A 17017-nucleotide genomic window follows, 5' to 3' on the forward strand; every position below is an offset into this window, starting at 1 on the left:
GAGAAGTTTCGTGACAATTTTGTCATTATGAATGTTCAGATTGTAGATCTAATCTAAGGGTTGAGAATTATTCTTACGAGTCTCACGAAAAACCTCTGTTTTCACATGATCCCAAGTCTCTCTCTCTCTCTCTCTCTCTCTCTCTCTCTCTCTCTATATATATATATATATAGGTGGAGGTTTAAACGAGAACATCTTCATTTTACAAGAACGCAAAAATACTCTTATCACGTGTGATAATACGAGTGAGAAAACCCTGTGATGTGCGGACGACGTGTTCAACGATTTAGGTCGTGCCAAATGTTTGTCTGCGTCTATGATTTAGCATCACATGTGATGGTCTCGATGGAATATAGTATTATATCAACAACACTCTTATCACATGTGATAATACTTGTGAATGGGCTTAGTGGTGTATGGGCGACTTGGCCTGCAACCAAGATCGCATCGAAAATCATCCGCGTCTCTGATTTAGTATCACATATGTATCATATATGATGGATAATAGTATCACATGTGATTGTCTATAGTAAAAGGGTGTTTTCGCGTTCTCATAAAATGAAGGTGTTCTCGTTTGAACCCTTCCCTATATCTGTCTATATATATATATATATATATATATATATATATATATATATTGAATACTAAAAGTTAAATAAATTAGGTACATTGTTTTTTTATAGAAGTATTAGCCTGATGGTAAAATTTTATAACTTAATAAATATGAAATTATATAAAATTGTGAATAAATTTGGTTTTTTTTTTATAAACATTACATGTATTTGTACATTTTTTTATAAACATCTTCTATGTTTGATACATTTTTTTATAAACATTAACATATGTCATATATCATCAAAAAGTTTATTAATAACTACCTAACACAATTCCTTTTTTCTTATTTAGAAATTATACACCACGAATTATTATATTATCCATTACCACATCCACAAAAAGTACTGATATCACACCAACAATCCATTTGATTTACTAACAGGTAATGTTATATGCACCTTTTTATATTAAAATTATGTTAAACTATTTGTATTAGACATGTAAAAAGTAATTCTTGATGTTGATGTGTGTAAGGAAAAATTAGTAAATAAGAGTGCATGTAAAGATGCATTTAGCCCACCTCATTTCCAATGCATTAGATTTATCAAACCCCTGATTTTTTTAATAAACTTGTGTCACATTAACCATTTTCGCCTACAAATCACTTTAGCAATTCATTTGGTATTACCGTAGCAAGCAGACTGGTGTAAATTTGGGGAGGGGGTCAACGGTAAGTTGAGAAACCTTCTCAATACTCCATAAATAAACACGAATAGTTACTACATTAAGGGGTTGTTTACCAAATTTTTTATTAAGTCTTATATGAATAAATGAGTGTTGTTTATTACTTTTTTTATCTGAACCAACAGTCTGAATAACATAAATGACCGATTTACCCCCCAATATTAATTATGTGAACATAAAAAAAAAAATCATAAAGAGGCCGATGATGAGGTGTCTCGTATGGGAAGGAGGTGGTGCTTTAAATAAGGGGTAGGGGTGTCATTTTTGTGGCTGAATGAGGATAATCATACCATTTTTATCTGTGCTATTAAGCCATGTTCTGTGCGAATAAGCCGTAAGTAAACAACCCAAATGAGCTGTGCGAATAAGCCAGATAGACCAATAAGTCTAATTAAGCCGCAAGTAAACATCCCTTAACTGAAGCTGGATATGTTAAGTTTGCTATTAATGAGCCGAATTACAATTAAAAAAACATACAAGTTATAGCAGTTTTCTTGCCAATCATCTGTTATAAAAATAGGGAAGAAATGAAAACAAGATCTCCCCTGGTAATTGTAAGAAGTAAGCCAAATTATATGAATCTTACCAAGACTAAGTTCGAACATGGCAGAATGGAGAAGATGACAACGACAATAAAAAGAGGGCGTTGGGACATCACATCACACTCCCATGCACATGGCTGACCGAGTAAAGGTTCATGCACTGGTCGGATTGCGGTCTTACTCATGAGTCACGATAGTATATCAACCGGAGGTGTCTCATAGAGTCATATCTGAATCCTTTTTAGGGGGTTATGAAAACTAACAAACATTATGAATGGATTGCCGAGTTCAAAATCTCACAAACCTAACTGTTTTTAGGAAGAAAAACGAAGCCCTGTTGGTTATTGCAAAACCCACGTCTTTGATAACAAAAGGAAATATGTGGTTAATTTACGTTTAAATTTTACATTTTCGTCAATGTTGTGATGTATTTACTGAAAAACACTGACTCTTTTTTTTTTACTTCTATTTAATATCTAACAAAAAAAGCATTCCAAAACTGTTAACTGATAAACATTTAATTCTTAACGAATAAACTATCATTATGATCATATTAGAAGGGTACTCACACAATGCAGCGAAATAAATTTTTATTTTAATGTTTCGTTTTTTTTTCCTCAGTTTATGTTATAATACAGTTTTATGTGGTTTTGAGAAAACGGTAATATTTTTATTTTTGAATAAAATCTAAATATCATAAGAAATTGAAAAAAATATTGAAGTACCAAACTGACTATTTAAAACTTCTCATTTTTTTTGTATTTCTTTAATTCATTTTTTTTATTTTTGGTTTAATAATATAGTTTTTATAAAAATAATAATTAAATATTTTGTAAGAACTCAATGATTATCTTAATTATATTTAAGATTTTTTATATTTAAAATAAGATGATTATCCTCTATTTGATTATGTTTATCTACAGTTAGTTACATAAATTTATACATGAAACTTTAATAAGTTGTATTTACACACAATTTACTTGTAATCTTAAATTTTAAGTAATATTCATAAATAAACATATTTCATACATAAAAAATAGTTTTTAAGAATTTTTTATCAAATATTGTCATGTCTAAAACCACAATTAAAAACAAGGGTTCCTCAACTGCTAAATTTTCTGACATATTTGTTTACATTTTACTAACGAGTCATTTACCAAACACTTACTCGATAAGCGCTTAAAGGTAAAATTTTATATTATCACTTACTTATCGGGTAAGATTTTAGTCAACAAAAGCAACATCTTATACAATAATTTACCCGGTAAACACTAACCGTAGTAAGTCATCACTCTCACTTATCCGGTAAGACTCTTGGATCTTGTCTCGCTCTTATTGGGTAAGATTCTTAGTCCTTACTATATTCATCTCATAAAATAATGTGACTTGGTTAACGTTTACCCGATTAAACGTTTGGTAAACGACCCCTAAAATCATGTAATTATTTTTTATTTTGATTAAATTTGATTATAAAATATGAGCAAATCAATGGATCCAAGACATAAAGTTTATTTTTTTAATTAAATAATAAATATATAGAAATGGACCAAATTCTTAAGCACGTCTCGAATACGTATATCAAATCTTATTTAATAAACATATCGAATTTTGTATTTGAAATGGTTTATAAATAGTAAAATATTAAATTTAATATCACATTATTTATTTGTATTTTTCTATTTAATGTTAAAAATAGGGTAAGAGATAAAAAAAAATACATCATTTTAATATAAAAATAATATTGATGGTAATCTGTATTTTTTAATTTTTTTTTATCTATACTATATTATAAAACATTTGACAAAAACTCTAAAAAAATAGTTTTTATGGATAAAGTACTGTTTATTAATGTATGTTACTTAAAACTCAATACTACAAGTAGATTGTGCGTAAGTACAACTTATTAAAGCTCCATATCTGAACTCGTGTAACTAACTGCAGATAAACATAATCAAACTAGAAGGGTACTCGCGCAATGCAGCGAGATACATCTCGATTTTAATGTTCTATTTTATCCTTTGTCTCTGTCGATATTATAATACGATTTTATGTGTTATTAAGAAAACAATAATGATTTTATTTTTGAATAAAATATAAATTTGAAGATATCATAAAATTTTGAAAAGAAGTATAGTTAAGTATTCTGTTATAACTCAATGATTATCTTAATTATATTTTAGATTTTTTATATTTAAAATAAGATATTTATCATGTATTTGATTATGTTTATCTGCAGTTAGTTACACGAATTCAGATATGGAGCTTTAATGAGTTATACTTACGCACAATCTACTTGTAATCTTGAGTTTTAAGTAGCATGCGTTAATAAGCAGTACTTTATGCATAAAAAATGATTTTTAAGAGTTTTTGTCAAATGTTTTATAATATAGTATAGATATAGGATAAAGATCTCATTTTGAATATAAAAAATCTAAAATATAATTCAGATAATCATTAAGTTCTAACATAATAATTAATTATTATATTTATAACAATGTTATATTATTAAACCAAAAATAAATTATTTCGTTATTAAACTTAAATTATATATTAAAAAAATAAATTAAAGAAATTACATAAAAATGGAAACTTTTAAATAGTTGATTTGATATTAACATTGATCTATTTTTTTTCTAATTTTATGAATTCTTCCAATTTATATTTTATTCAAAAATAAAATTATTATTGTTTTCTTAAAAACACATAAAATTGTATTGTAACATCGACAGAGACAAAAAATAAAATAGAACATTAAAATCGAGATGTATCTCACTGTATTGCGCGAGTACCCTTCTAGTATAAAAAAACCGATAGTAAAGATAATTGAAATGTTTTATGCTTCTTAAAAAGGCCATCCAACCTTAACAAAGATAAATGAGATTTTTACAATTATATAGATAGATCAAACTGGAAACTTCAGTTAAGAACCTGATTTTCGTTGTGAATTGAGGGATAATTGAGAGCGTGATACGTGTTTTATTAATCATGAACAATTGACGTGAATTTTTTTATAATATTCACGATGAATATCTCGTGGTCGTAGACACGTAACATGCTTTCAATGATCCCTTGTTTACAACAAAAATCTGGCTCACACCTGCCTGTAATTATAAATTACTAGAAGGGTACTCGCACAATGTAGCGAGATACATCTCGATTTTAATGTTTCGTTTTTTCTTTGTTTCAATCGATGTTATAATACAATTTTATGTAGTTTTGAAAAAGCGTAATGTTTTTATTCTTAAATAAAATATAAATATGAAGATATGATAAATTTTTTTTTGATATTAATAGTAAACTAACTATTTAAAAAAAATTTCTTTTTTTATGTATTTCTTTACTTATTATTTTTATCTTTGGTTTAATAATATAATTTTTTTTATAAGAATAACAATTAAACATTTTGTTAGAAGTTAATAACTATCCTAATTATATTTTAGATTTTTTATATTTAAAATGAGATTTGTATTCTTTATTTAATTATGTTTATCTGCAGTTAGTTACATGAAACTTTAATATACGCACAATTTACTTGTAATCTTGAATTTTAAGTAATGTGCATCAATAAACAGTACTTCATATATAAAAATAGTTTTTAACAGTTTTTGTCAAATGCTTTATAATACAGTATAGATAAATGCTTTATAATACAGTATAGATATAGTTAGAATATTATCAATTCTATTAAAAACACTGGAAAAAAATCATTATTTTATCTTTAATTTCAATCTAATTGGTGTTTAATTCAAATGATTCAAAAGGAACAAATATTTTGGATTGTCCAAAAAGGAAATTCATTAATTAGTTTTTAAAATTAATTATGAACTTAAAATGGTGGCATCAACTGTTCTTCAAAAAATATCCCATGGTCTTGTTTTCTCATTGTCGATCTTGAATCACATATAAATACAGTTGAACTTTTGGCGTCTTTTACGTGCATTCCATTACTTTCCAGTCTTTCAATTCGACTCAACTCAACCCAAATCTTTTCCTTTTTTTTCTCTCTCGTTTAATCTTCCAATTCTTTTTCAAGAGAATCAAAACACGCCTCTTTCTCGACCCAACAATTCTTGTTTTGGTGGGCTGGAATTCGAATCTGGGCATCAGTCTTGAGATCAAGACTCGATAACCTGGCTACCCATTAGCTCAATTTCATAATTTATGCAACTGTGTTCGGTAATTTCAGCTTTATATGCTTCTTTATGTGTGCCCTTTTTGTGTTATCTAGGCATCCAACGTGATTTGGTGTTGAAAGTTGGATTTGGTGATGCAATCTGTTGGTAAAGTTGGTTTTTGTTTCGTTTGCTTCAATGATCTGAGATTCTCTTTAAATATTGCTTTTGCAGATAAAAAGCTGCTGAAGATTGTTGTTCGACGATGGGGTTTGATTTCGGGTTATTGGTTGGGAAGATGGGTAGCAGTACATTGGGTACCTCTGAGTACGCTTCCATTGTTTCTATGAACTTGTTTGTTGCTCTTCTTTGTGCTTGTATTGTGATCGGTCATCTTTTGGAGGAGAATCGATGGATGAATGAATCTATCACTGCTCTTGTTATTGTAAGTTTGTGTTTATGCTATTAATCCATTTGGGTTACATAATTACCTGCAAATCTAATGGGTTATTCTTGAAATTGATTTGTGAATGTGATGAAAATGGAAAAGGGTTTTGAAATTATGTGTATTGATTCTTATTGTTCGTTTGATGGCAGGGTATTTGCACAGGAGTTGTTATTTTGTTAATTAGTGGAGGAACAAGTTCACATCTTCTAGTCTTTAGTGAAGATCTTTTCTTCATTTATCTTCTTCCACCGATCATCTTCAATGCTGGGTATGTTTTAGTTTGTTTCTAATTGGTAAACTTTCTATAACGATGAGTGTCTTCAAGATTGTTATCGAAAGATTTGCATTCAAAACCACAAGGGTTGTGGCGTAGTGGTTGAGGTCCGGTGGGATGTGGTGGAATATCCCATCTACCTGGTGTTCGATTCCATCCATACACAACAATCGTGCCGCTGAGTTTATCAGGGTTAATTTCTTGTCACAATTTGCCGGGATTAGTCCAGGCATAGCTTGGGACACCCTTCCAAGAAAAAGATTTGCATCCAATTTAGTATCTTCCATTGTCCTATAGAAAGAAACCAAGATTGACTAGATTACTTTAAACTTTTCTACTAGCATCTAAAGTTTGACTAGGAAGTCCTAGGTGATCTTCACGTATGAATGTAAAAAAAAAAGCATAGATAGATCAAAAAATGTGATGCCCCAACCAGTTTGGTATTATTTGGGTCTGTTCATCTCTTTGTACTTTTGGTTGATCTGTAGTTGACAGGTGGAAGATCCGAGTGAAAAAGGCATGACAAGCCATTTTAGGAAGGAGACGGCTCCTTTTAGTTGTGGCAACAACCTGGGGACATTAATGATTTTCTTGTTTATAAGCTTGATATTTCTACCGGGAAAGCCTCGCTTATTCAATTCAAAGGGCTGATTATTTAGAACTATTGAGAGGTAGCCCGGACCTGTTCTAAAAAGTCGAGGTATTTCGAATTGTTTGTTGACACGGACAAAGTCAGGGAAAACCTCTGAAATTTTTTCAATATTGAACCTTGGACAGGCTATTACCGAAAATTTTGAAAGGGGTATGGGGTTATCAGCAAGCCACTGAGGAAAAAAGAAAAAAAAAATTAGTTAGCATACTGTAGTTGCCTAACTCAATTTCAGGTTCATTGGATTCTTGACATATTTTAGATTCACTGAATTAAGACTATTGACAAAATTTGGCTATATTTTCGCTGGTTATTATCTTATTGATTGGTGTATTTACCCCATAACTGTTATTATCGTGGCAAATAAAGTTAATATGGTCTCAAACGAAAAATAGATAGAAGTCCAAGCTGTTTTCTACATGTCTTCAAAAGTATGAAATGTCTCATGATATTAGTTTTACAATACTGCTACAAGATAATTTCTACAGTACTGGATAAGCATTGATCACTTCAATGAACTCTTACTTCTTATTAATAAAATATCATGAGTAATTGCGACTTGATGAAACACAATCTAATTTCTAGCTTACCAATGTAGTATAAAAAGAAGTTTTAGTTGCTTCTTAATAAATATTATCATGACCATACGTATTGAGCTAGTTCTCTTCATGTATTTGGGTATTAATTATTTAATTAATTTATATATTAGATATCGCAGTGGGGATGAGTCTTAGAGCAACTAGTTATGTTAGTCAGTTGTGATCTGAAGGTCAAGGGGTGAAGTCATGTAAACATGCACCTTGTGGGATGCAAAGGAAATGTTGCTTATAAAGAGTTCCTCCCGAACCCTCATGAAGTCGGGGTGCCTTGGTGCTCCATCATTTCCCTTCTATTACAATGTTGTTGTAATACCATTAGAGCAAAATGGCCATTTGATCAATAACATTATCAGTTAAAATATAGTTGTGTTAAGTCAGAAGTGTTAAATAGATTTCATAAACCAAACGAACCCAATAAATTCCACATGAAGTAGGGTCTGGGGAGGGTAGGATGCATGCAGACCTTACCTCCACCTTGAGGAGTAGAGTGCATATTTACATGAAGACCCCTGATTTGTAAAAAGGTTTTGAGAAAAAAAATGTGAACGAAAATATTGCACCCTAAAGAAGAATGTGTTATTTGTGTCACTTTTCCTATTTCTTTCCTTTCTCAATCACTAAACGTTTAGAATATGTCCATGTACATTTAATGGCTCCGGTGTTTTAAGTTTTGCAGAGTAAAACATCTTTTTAACTAGCTGTTATGTGCTTTATATATTATGGGGAAAAGTTGTCTAGAAAGTTTCAATGCACAAGTTAGTATCCATCAAGTCTAAAAGCAAAAGTTATGTTCTTTTCTGCAACGATCATGTGCTTAAGAGGTGATAGTGGTGGTCGATGAACAGTTAGAAAATACTACCATGATGAACTTTGCATGATTTGCAACACAGAAGGAAGCATTTGTGAAAGTTTGCTAAGGTGGTCGTGAATAGATTGAGCATCATTACATTTGCATTTGGGCTGGCGTTGTGCTTCTGTCCACTTAATTTTGTCTGTGATGTGACTCTTTTTTGTCACCTTTTGTCACTTCTCGTTCAAAAATAAAAAAATGCCACTTTGACGGCTATCCATGTAAACACATCTTTGTCAAAGCATCCACTGGACTGCCTTCTTTTTCCTTCTTTTATTGTTATTTAATTTTTGCATGGTTACGACACTAATTGTCTTTTCTTTACTTTTTCTCGTAAATGAACAGGTTCCAGGTTAAGAAGAAACAATTTTTTCGCAATTTCATGACCATCGTGCTATTTGGTGCTGTTGGTACTGTGATATCTTTCACAATCATATCATTTGGTATGCACTGAAATGTTCTCTTCTTGGTGAAAAGCTTTATATACGTTTATAGAATTATGTGGCATAATCGATAATTGTTAAATAGTTATGATAAAATGGAACAGGTATTAATATGACCAAAAATCTGTTTAATGCAATAAAAGGAAATTTTGAAAAAATGGTTACTTTTACCATTTGCTCATCTCAATTGATGATATCGATGACCTTTGTCATTTTCCCATCGTTTTCAACTTTCAAGTTGTAATTCTTTGTGTGATCATATTACTTGCGGAAATTGTATTTTCATCGGACATACGTCCCTTCTAATAATAGACAAGTTTTAGCGAAGTTGGAAAAAGTCAAAATATGAACTCTTCATAATAAGAAATCAAATATATATACCTAAAAGCAAACCTCGTGTTCTTCGTAGTCAACCAAATTTATTACTTCAACATGCTTCAGTAAAAACCAAAATCACAACTAATAAAGATGCATATACAAAACTATAATTGATCTGTTGTTACCTTTGACATCTTCTAATCTAGTTCTAATATGTCAAAAAGTTGAAAGAAATTTTTGAAAAGTTTCTGAATTTTCTAAATTCAGGAATCGGTTTTCCCCATATTTTCGTTCTCAATTGCAGTGTTGGTAGATATTTGTTGGTTTATGCTCGTTTTTTGAACACATTGCTTGGTTTTCAATATCTAAAGAAGTTGGTATTATTTATGGACAGGTGCTATAAACATTTTCTCGAGGATGGATATTGGTTCTCTTGAGCTGGGAGATTATCTTGGTATCACTTGTTCTATACTTCCCTCTAAAAATTATTCATTCGTGAATCGTTGAATATCTTGTTTGCTAAACTTTCAAACTTCTTCGCAGCAATTGGTGCGATCTTTTCTGCAACCGATTCTGTTTGCACTTTGCAGGTACACACAGCATATCATTTAGCTTTGGTTTTTAGTCAGAAAGGTTTTTCGTGCGCTAATGTATCTCATCCGATAATGTAGGTGCTCAATCAGGATCAGACGCCTTTATTGTACAGTCTGGTGTTTGGGGAAGGCGTCGTGAATGATGCTACATCCGTTGTCATTTTCAATGCTGTTCAAAACTTTGATTTATCTCAGATCACAACAAGTGTTGCATTTCAGTTGATTGGAAATTTCTTTTATTTATTTATCACAAGTACACTTCTAGGAGCTGGAGTGAGTCTCTCTCTCTCTCTCTCTCTCTCTCTCTCTCTCTTCTCTCTGTGTGTGTGTGTGGATGTGTTTATGTTCACTTAGGGTGTATTTGGTACGTGGGATAGGACAGAACAAAAACTTGTCACACGTTTGGCACGACAATTAGACTGGAAAAGGATAGGACTGAGTGGGACAAAAATGCAATTTTTCTCTCACCAAATTACTAAAATCAGAGAGATGAGACAAGAAAGTAAGTTACTAAACTACCCATGTCAAATTAAAACCTTCCACAATTCTTTCCTGCCTACCTCAGTTCCATCCGGTCATGTCTGCATACTAAAGGCACCCTTATTTCCGTGCGTATTTATGAGATGCTTTTTTGGAAGATACGACCATGTGATGTTATTATTTCCACTCCTGCAGGCCGGACTACTAAGTGCATATATTATCAAGAAGTTATACTTTGGAAGGTACATAGAGTTTTTTTTATATCTTGATGACAAAATAGAATCTTTTTCTCTTATATATTTTCTGAGTGGCAAGCTAACCAGTTCTCTTGATCTTATTTGCTCCAAATGTTATAGTTTTTTTATCTGTTTTGCTTCCCTGAAACGACGGTTAGGAGACTAATACTTCTTCGGCTTGTTGGTTTGTAGGCATTCGACAGATCGAGAAGTTGCTATAATGATACTCATGGCTTATCTTTCATACATGCTAGCTGAGGTAAAGTCTACCTATTTGCCGTCTTGCAAGCTTCTTTTTTTCTATAATCTTGCAATAACCGCTAAAGATTCAGTATTGGGGCCATTTAGCTGATACCCATCAATCTCTATTGCAGTTATTCTATTTGAGTGGCATTCTCACGGTATTCTTCTGTGGAATCGTGATGTCTCATTACACTTGGCATAATGTCACAGAGAAATCTCGAGTAACTACCAAGTATGTTCACTCTTCTAGTTACTGTTGTTATATACTCCCTCTGTCCCAAAATAAGAGGCTGCTTACTCTTTTTTTCCATTAAGCCTTATTTGTATGGGCTAAGTTGTATGTCTAAATAAATTTGTCTGTATGAGGAACGGGAGACCAATGTGTTTTGGGGGAGGCAAAGAAAGAGGGTTGGATTATTTCTGGGGCATTTCTGGTATTAATTTGTTGGAGGTGGCTTAACGTGGACAAGTGAGGGGTCTTGGCTTATTTCCATTAGCCATTTTGGCTTAATGGCTTGACAATAAAGCCATAAAGAGACACTCCTGTATGGCCGAGCGAATAAGCCGTCTAGACCATTAAGCTCATTAAGCTGTAACTAAACAGCTCCAGTGTTTTCTATTTAAGTTTGTCACATATGAGTGTCCACTTTAAAAAATACGATAGTTATAATTCATTAAGTTTTCAGTTCTTCTCTTAACTATGACACATGAATATTTAAGAGTCGAGGAGATGGAGAGTGGAGGGGGGATTTTTCTCCATCATTAAGGGTAAAATTGTCATTCTGTTAATTAAAAAGTGTAATAATTATACGTTTCTTAATCTGTATGCTTTTTAATGTGGGCATTTGTTTTGGGAAGGCGAAAATCAAATTAGAATCTAAAAAATGTTGAGAATCGTGAGAACCTGTGAAATATTAGGCTATTGTTACCGTACTTAACTAGTTTATTTGTATCTGCTTGCCCATATTTGCAGGCATGCGTTTGCGACATTGTCATTTATTGCAGAGCTGTTTATCTTTCTTTATGTCGGTATGGATGCTTTAGATATTGAGAAGTGGAGCGTTGTAGCAGACAGGTATGGTTTAGAAAGAAAACAAAGAAGATTTATGTACGTTTTTAACCGATGGCCATCCTTATAGTTTGTGTTGTGGGTGGTTCTTTTTCTTTTGCCAGCCCCGGGACATCAGTTGAAGTGAGCGCGATTTTATTGGGATTGGTTTTGGTCGGTAGAGGCGCCTTTGTCTTCCCGTTATCATTTTTATCCAACTTAACGAGGAAGAATCACCACGAGAAAATCGATTTTAGGCAGCAAGTATGTTCTTACTCATGGTTCCATGTATCCGATTTTACCGGCATATCCTCAGCTTCTCATTCCAATTTTTTCTTAATGTTTTTAAGGTTTTAATATGGTGGGCCGGTCTTATGAGAGGCGCTGTGTCGATGGCCCTTGCTTATAACCAGGTTGGTAACTTAACAGTTTTCTTATTTATCTGGTCTAAGGCTATATTTGGCAAACTAACCTATAAAATTTGTCTGATCTAAGGCTTTATATATTTGGGAAACTAACCTATAAACTAGTTGTTAGCTGAAAAACTGGTTGTTAGCTGAAAACCTGGTTGTTAGCTGAAAAGCTGGCTGTTGGCTGAAAAACTAGCAATTGATTGATAAATTAGTCACGTTTGGTAAACTAGTTGATAAGCTAGATTGATTGTGCAGTTCACGAGGTTAGGCCACACACAGTTACGGGGGAATGCAATCATGATAACGAGTACCATCACCGTCGTCCTCTTCAGTACAATGGTAAGATATCTTAATCATTTGCGGGGGTCTTAATGGAAACAGCCGCTCTACTTGTAGATACGTATTTTCAGAACTTTTATTTTGGTACCTGAGGTGTGGCATCTCAAATATTTAGTCATTTAGGTACCTGATATACATGTGAGGATGCATGAAACCGCAATGTAATTTAGTCCGATTCCTTTTTTGTTTAATGTACTTTGGTCTAAATGTCTCAGATATCACATCTGATATACCAAAATGAAGGTTTTGAAAGTATGTTTCACACAAAATAGGAATCAGACCACAGTAGGTTATATTTTCATGCAATTTGCTCATTTCTAAAAAGTTTTTCGTTCAGCCAATGATGATTAAGTTTCAACTATTTGTTACCGAATTGGATGCAAATTTCTGATCTATGTACCGGTGTTGTTCATTTGTGCAGGTGTTTGGTCTGATCACACAGCCTCTTGTCAGACTCTTGCTGCCCGCTCCCAAAAACTCGTTACACCGAATGATTTCCTCCGAACCAACGACACCTAAATCCTTCATTGTGCCACTTCTCGGAAACGGTCAGGATTCTGAAGCCGATCTCCCCCAACATGTCCCCCGACCCTCGAGTTTACGAATGCTCCTTTCAACGCCTTCTCACACCGTTCACCATTATTGGAGAAAATTCGATAATGCATTCATGCGTCCCGTTTTCGGTGGTCGTGGTTTCGTACCCTATGTTCCCGGTTCACCAACAGAACAAAGTGTTCATCATCTGATCGACGAAGAAACGGAGTCGTAGAGTCATAAGTATTTGTTTATATATTGGATACTGAAATATCTTTTGAACGATCGTGTCATTACCGTTTTGGCGGATCGGGAGCGTTGTTTTCCGATTAGTATTTAGTTTAAAGGCGAATCAGTTGTGAGTTGTGGGAGTGTAGATTATGGTCGTACATCGACACCTTCTTGAAAGCGTAATGTATAATTTGTGTATCTATGCGTATGTACCAAATTTCTTCTGTCGAACCTTCTATTTATGTATTTGATTGCGTATAAATGAGATAATCAAAAAGTCGCGTTTTTGGATGGTTTGAAAGCTATATCGTGTTCGTGACCGAGTCCTATCTCCCCTATTTTGGATAATCTGTTAGAGAACTCCTTGATCACAAGCAGATGCAACGTGTGGATTTTGTTACGAACGTCATCATTGACTACAACGTTGTTCAAGATAAAAGATATGATATCAAAAAACGCATTTCATGCAACATCTGTCTCGTAAAAATGTACGATGATGAGTCCGAGATGTTGGGGGATTCTCGTTACCAGGGTCGGGTTCATAATCCACTTGGTTAGTAAGCAATGCCGGACCTAAGTTTTTTTTTCTCGAGTGGGTGCAACTTTAAGGTGGATTAAAGACATGTAAAGGGAGGTTTAATCACGTGGAAAGTCAATGTGGTTTGACCTTGGGGAAATCAATAGTGTCGATTTGGAGAGTAAAATACATTTTTCAATGGAATCAAACTCTCGAGCCAGACACAAGACTACGTCTTAGACGTAAGCCCAATGTGATTTTAGCCGAATTCCACTGTTTCAGATAATTTTTTTAGTTTCTTGGAATTGTTTTAAGTTTTTTGCAGATTTCGAGGGACTTTTTCCTTTTTTTAATTGATTTCAAGGGATTTTTCTGTTTTTTGGTTGATGTCCCTTGTATTTTCGAATATCCTAGAAAATCCCTCAAAATTTAACGTTTACACATTTTCATACTCAAAAAATAATTCTACTTGCGAAATCGGTTTGGCAAGTGAGAGGCCACTGGGACCTTCATTGGTTCACCTCTATTTGTAAGTTAGGGTCATTTACAGGTCCCAGACCTCAACAGATCATGTCATAACCGGTCTCGATCGAAAAAGGTGAATCCGGCCAAGCTTTATTGTAATCGGTTATTGGTCGCTGGTCCCAATCCCAACCGGTCCAATTCTTAAAAAATATATTTTTTTTAATGATATATATTTTCAATACATTATAAAATTTGTAATTGGGTCATTCAAATACACTTTAAAAATGCGTTTTATTATAATTAAAATTACATTGTCTTACAAAATATAGCGAGAAACCGAGAATTGTGAACGTTTTTGCGTTTTTTGCGTATCGAGAACTTGGTATGTAAACCCCTCAACCAAGACACTTATATATAGTGTTTAGAAAGCAAAAAAAAAAAAACAATGATAAACGGTTAATTTTTTGAAAAATAACAGCTACATTTTTGAAAATTTGGGCCGGACCGGGCCATAACCGGTTCCAGTCCCACAAAACACCCCAAATCCATAATCGGTCCCAGATTTCGGTCCTATAACCGGTCCCTGGCCGGGCTGGGCTAGTTTGGCCATCACTATTTTCAAATCGACGTGTTTTTTTCTCTTATTTCCTACGTTCTTACTATTTCATGAATCAATCAATCAATTCTATGTCATCAGGAAATTGGGTCATCGTGTATCTCAAATTCTCAATTTTAGAACCATAACTATCAACGACAATTCGTTTAGACCAAAAGTAGGTTATAGGTATGAATAAAAAACCAGTCATTTCGTATCAAAGATTTGAATCATTCATCTAAGTGAAATGTGAAGTAACAAGAACAAGTCAATAAAGCTCGAGCTCCAACTTTGAAAAGCATGTAAAAAAAGACGGACACGTGATAAGCTTTTGATCAAAGTACAAATCCAGATCACATGTCAAAAAAAATCAAAACGGGTCTCAGAACCCTCGTTAGTCTCAGCCGCTGAGTGAGCTAAAAATGTCACCCTTATATTGGTGTACTTGAAAACAAGTTTCGTATGGGATCGGTTGGGGTTGTCAACAATCAACTTTTGTCCAAATATTAATTTTTTTGTTATAACCCAAGGAATTTAAGTTCCGCGTATCGTGGATTTTGAATTCCTTACTGAGACTCGTAGAATGAACCAAACGCATAAATGAAATTTGGTTAATGGAATTGAACACGACATGAATCGTCCCTTGAAGAACAGAGCAAAATGCAATAGTATGTTAGATAAAAACCTGTTTGTGAAGCATCGTTATGATTCAAAATAAGCACCTACCGAGAAAACATAATATGACATACACGAGGTCGTAATGTCATAATCGTAAGATCAGAGGATGCTACACGTTGCCTTGAACAAGTTCCCAAACGCCCAGAGATTTAACGTGGTAGAAACAGTTTTTGTAGTGTTTTTCTAATAAAGGTAAAAATAACAAACAAATGCCAGTGTATTTATATTTATTTCCCGGTTGCATAATCTAACAACATACACATAAAATCTTCTAAGGCACTGTTTGGCAAACATAAGCTAGCTTTATTTTTTGAGTACATGTTTGGATGTCATAACCTGACTTATAAGCTAGTTTATTGAAAAGCTAGTAGAAAGTAGCTCATGAGGAGCTTTTTGCCACTTTTTTTTTTCCGATTATACACCTGATTAATATTAATTGTTATTAATTAATATTATTTTTAATTGATTAAGAAATTTTAATTATTAATTAATATTAATTTCAATTTAATAATTCATTTTAATTATTAATTAATATTTGTTTCAAATTATTAATTAACTTTAATGGTAAATTATTCACTAGTATTAATTATTGATTATTTAGAATTATTATTACTTGTTTCACATTATTATTATTCAATGTATTATCAAAAAACAAATATAACAAGTTTAAAAATGTTTTTATAAATTACATAAAAATTAAAGTTATATATTTTTTTTGTTTCATAAATAATAAAAAAAAATATTTAATTTAATTATTTTTTTCAGAAATTATTAATTAACTAAGATATGTAAGAATGATAAACTTTATTTTTATTTATATTATATATAATGCTTATTTAAAATCATCATTTAATGTAGATATCTTTTAAATTTTGTATTTGGTTATTAACTTTTAAACACGTTCTTTTTTATCATTTTACATTTTTAACTAGTTTTTATCAAATGTATTTGGTTCATCAGTTAGCTTATAAATTATTAGCTAGTTTATCAGTCATCAACTAACTTATCAATTAATATATAATTTTTTTTATTCATAAGTCATCAGTACAGTTTGGTCTTAATACTATTTAGATAGTTCATTTTTATGTTGAATATATGAGAATATTACATG

General features: G+C 32.3%; 1 protein-coding gene across 1 annotated transcript; it reads left to right on the forward strand.

Moving 5' to 3' along the window:
• Positions 1 to 5802: 5802 nt before the first annotated feature.
• Positions 5803 to 13955, forward strand: LOC112528908 (sodium/hydrogen exchanger 2-like). The gene is made up of 15 exons (XM_025139942.1): positions 5803 to 6017; positions 6188 to 6398; positions 6551 to 6669; positions 9119 to 9216; positions 9929 to 9988; positions 10078 to 10124; positions 10206 to 10400; positions 10803 to 10849; positions 11036 to 11102; positions 11218 to 11318; positions 12060 to 12161; positions 12260 to 12398; positions 12485 to 12547; positions 12803 to 12886; positions 13308 to 13955. The coding sequence occupies exons 2-15, from the start codon at positions 6219 to 6221 to the stop codon at positions 13653 to 13655; spliced, it is 1650 nt and encodes a 549-aa protein (XP_024995710.1). The 5' UTR covers positions 5803 to 6017; positions 6188 to 6218; the 3' UTR covers positions 13656 to 13955.
• Positions 13956 to 17017: the final 3062 nt, after the last annotated feature.

This window comes from Cynara cardunculus (genome assembly GCF_001531365.2).
Source record: "Cynara cardunculus var. scolymus isolate 2C chromosome LG 16, CcrdV1, whole genome shotgun sequence".
NCBI lineage: Eukaryota > Viridiplantae > Streptophyta > Magnoliopsida > Asterales > Asteraceae > Cynara > Cynara cardunculus.

What these genes read in the sequence shown, in the direction of transcription:
- LOC112528908 (XM_025139942.1), top strand. Translation starts at nt 6,219, where the DNA reads ATGGGGTTTGATTTCGGGTTATTGGTTGGGAAGATGGGTAGCAGTACA. An exon ending in TTTCACAATCATATCATTTG is followed by an intron (nt 9,217 to 9,928) that starts GTATGCACTGAA and finishes ATTTATGGACAG; the next exon opens with GTGCTATAAACATTTTCTCG. An exon ending in GTACACTTCTAGGAGCTGGA is followed by an intron (nt 10,401 to 10,802) that starts GTGAGTCTCTCT and finishes CCACTCCTGCAG; the next exon opens with GCCGGACTACTAAGTGCATA.